A 1,074-nucleotide genomic window follows, 5' to 3' on the forward strand; every position below is an offset into this window, starting at 1 on the left:
CGCGGCTCCCTCGCCGCCGTCCGAGCGCTGCGCGGGCGCGGCGGGCGCTCTCAGCGGGGCTGTGCTGTGTTTTGTCTCCCGGCGCGCTGCAGGCTCCAGCACCAGGCGATAGGACAGAGCGGCATGCGGGCCCTGGCCGAGCCCGGCTGCCCGGCGCACAGCGCGGCCGAGTCCCCGTCCACGGCGGCCAGCCCGACCACCAGCGTCTCCAGCCTGACAGAAAGAGCCGAGACGGGCACCTCCATCCTCTCGGTAACCTCCAGCGACTCGGAATGTGATGTATGATATCGGAAACAAAACAAACAAACAAACACAAGTCCGACCCCAGACAGCCAAGCACCCTCTCCCCGACCCGAGCAGAACAAAACGAGGCAACCTAGGATCAGGACACCCGCACGCACGCACGCACACACACGGCGAGGAGGGAAGGAAAGGCCAAACCCGACCCCGCCAGAATAGCAAACAGACAGCCAGGGATCCGAGGATCCTCCACCGCCACCGGCAGCCAACGCCACCACCAAGAGATGGAGCTAAAACTTCAACAGTCACAAACGCTGGTGCTGTTGCGGGGAGCGGGGGGGGGGAAGGGGGGAAATAATAATAATTATATATATAAAAAGAAAAAAAAAGGAAAAAAATAACCAAGCAAAAGTGACAATTGTATTCTTTTTAGGACAAGCACGATTTCTCCTTTGCGCTTTTCCATGGACGCATTTCACCCACTTGCATGATGATGATGATTAAATTTGTATCTGGGAAAAAATATTCTCTATAGTAAAGGAAAACAAACAAACAAACACAAACTCCGATCGAATTTGTACAAAAAGCAAAAATAAAAAAAATTAAAAGGAACTCCTTGAAGAGGGAAATAACAAATGTTTATCGCCTTTTTGTTGGTCCTCTCTCTCTCTTTCTCTCTCCCTCTCCCTTTCTCTCTGTTTTTTTTTAAGTCCAAGTGATGGTCCAGCCAAGATGCAATTTTCTGTTTTTTTGTTCAGCAGACAATCATTTTATTCGTAAGCACCTTTTTTTCTACACTTCTGTCACTGCCTGTGTGGGTACTGGTTATAAATG

General features: G+C 50.9%; 1 protein-coding gene across 2 annotated transcripts in view; it reads left to right on the forward strand.

Moving 5' to 3' along the window:
- Positions 1–775, forward strand: part of SIX3 (SIX homeobox 3) — a 3,328-nt gene extending 2,553 nt beyond the window's left edge. The window contains exons 2-3 of one of the 2 annotated variants that reach the window (XM_085315775.1): positions 93–279; positions 674–775. In XM_085315775.1, the coding sequence (XP_085171901.1) occupies positions 93–279; positions 674–775 (289 nt within the window). The remainder of the gene's footprint in view (positions 1–92; positions 280–673) is intronic. The other variant, XM_085315776.1, reaches the window with a different exon arrangement.
- The last annotated feature ends 299 nt before the right edge of the window (positions 776–1,074 follow it).

This window comes from Rhea americana, unplaced genomic scaffold (assembly GCF_003343005.1).
Source record: "Rhea americana isolate MKP2758 unplaced genomic scaffold, rheAme1 scaffold_44, whole genome shotgun sequence".
Taxonomy (NCBI): domain Eukaryota; kingdom Metazoa; phylum Chordata; class Aves; order Rheiformes; family Rheidae; genus Rhea; species Rhea americana.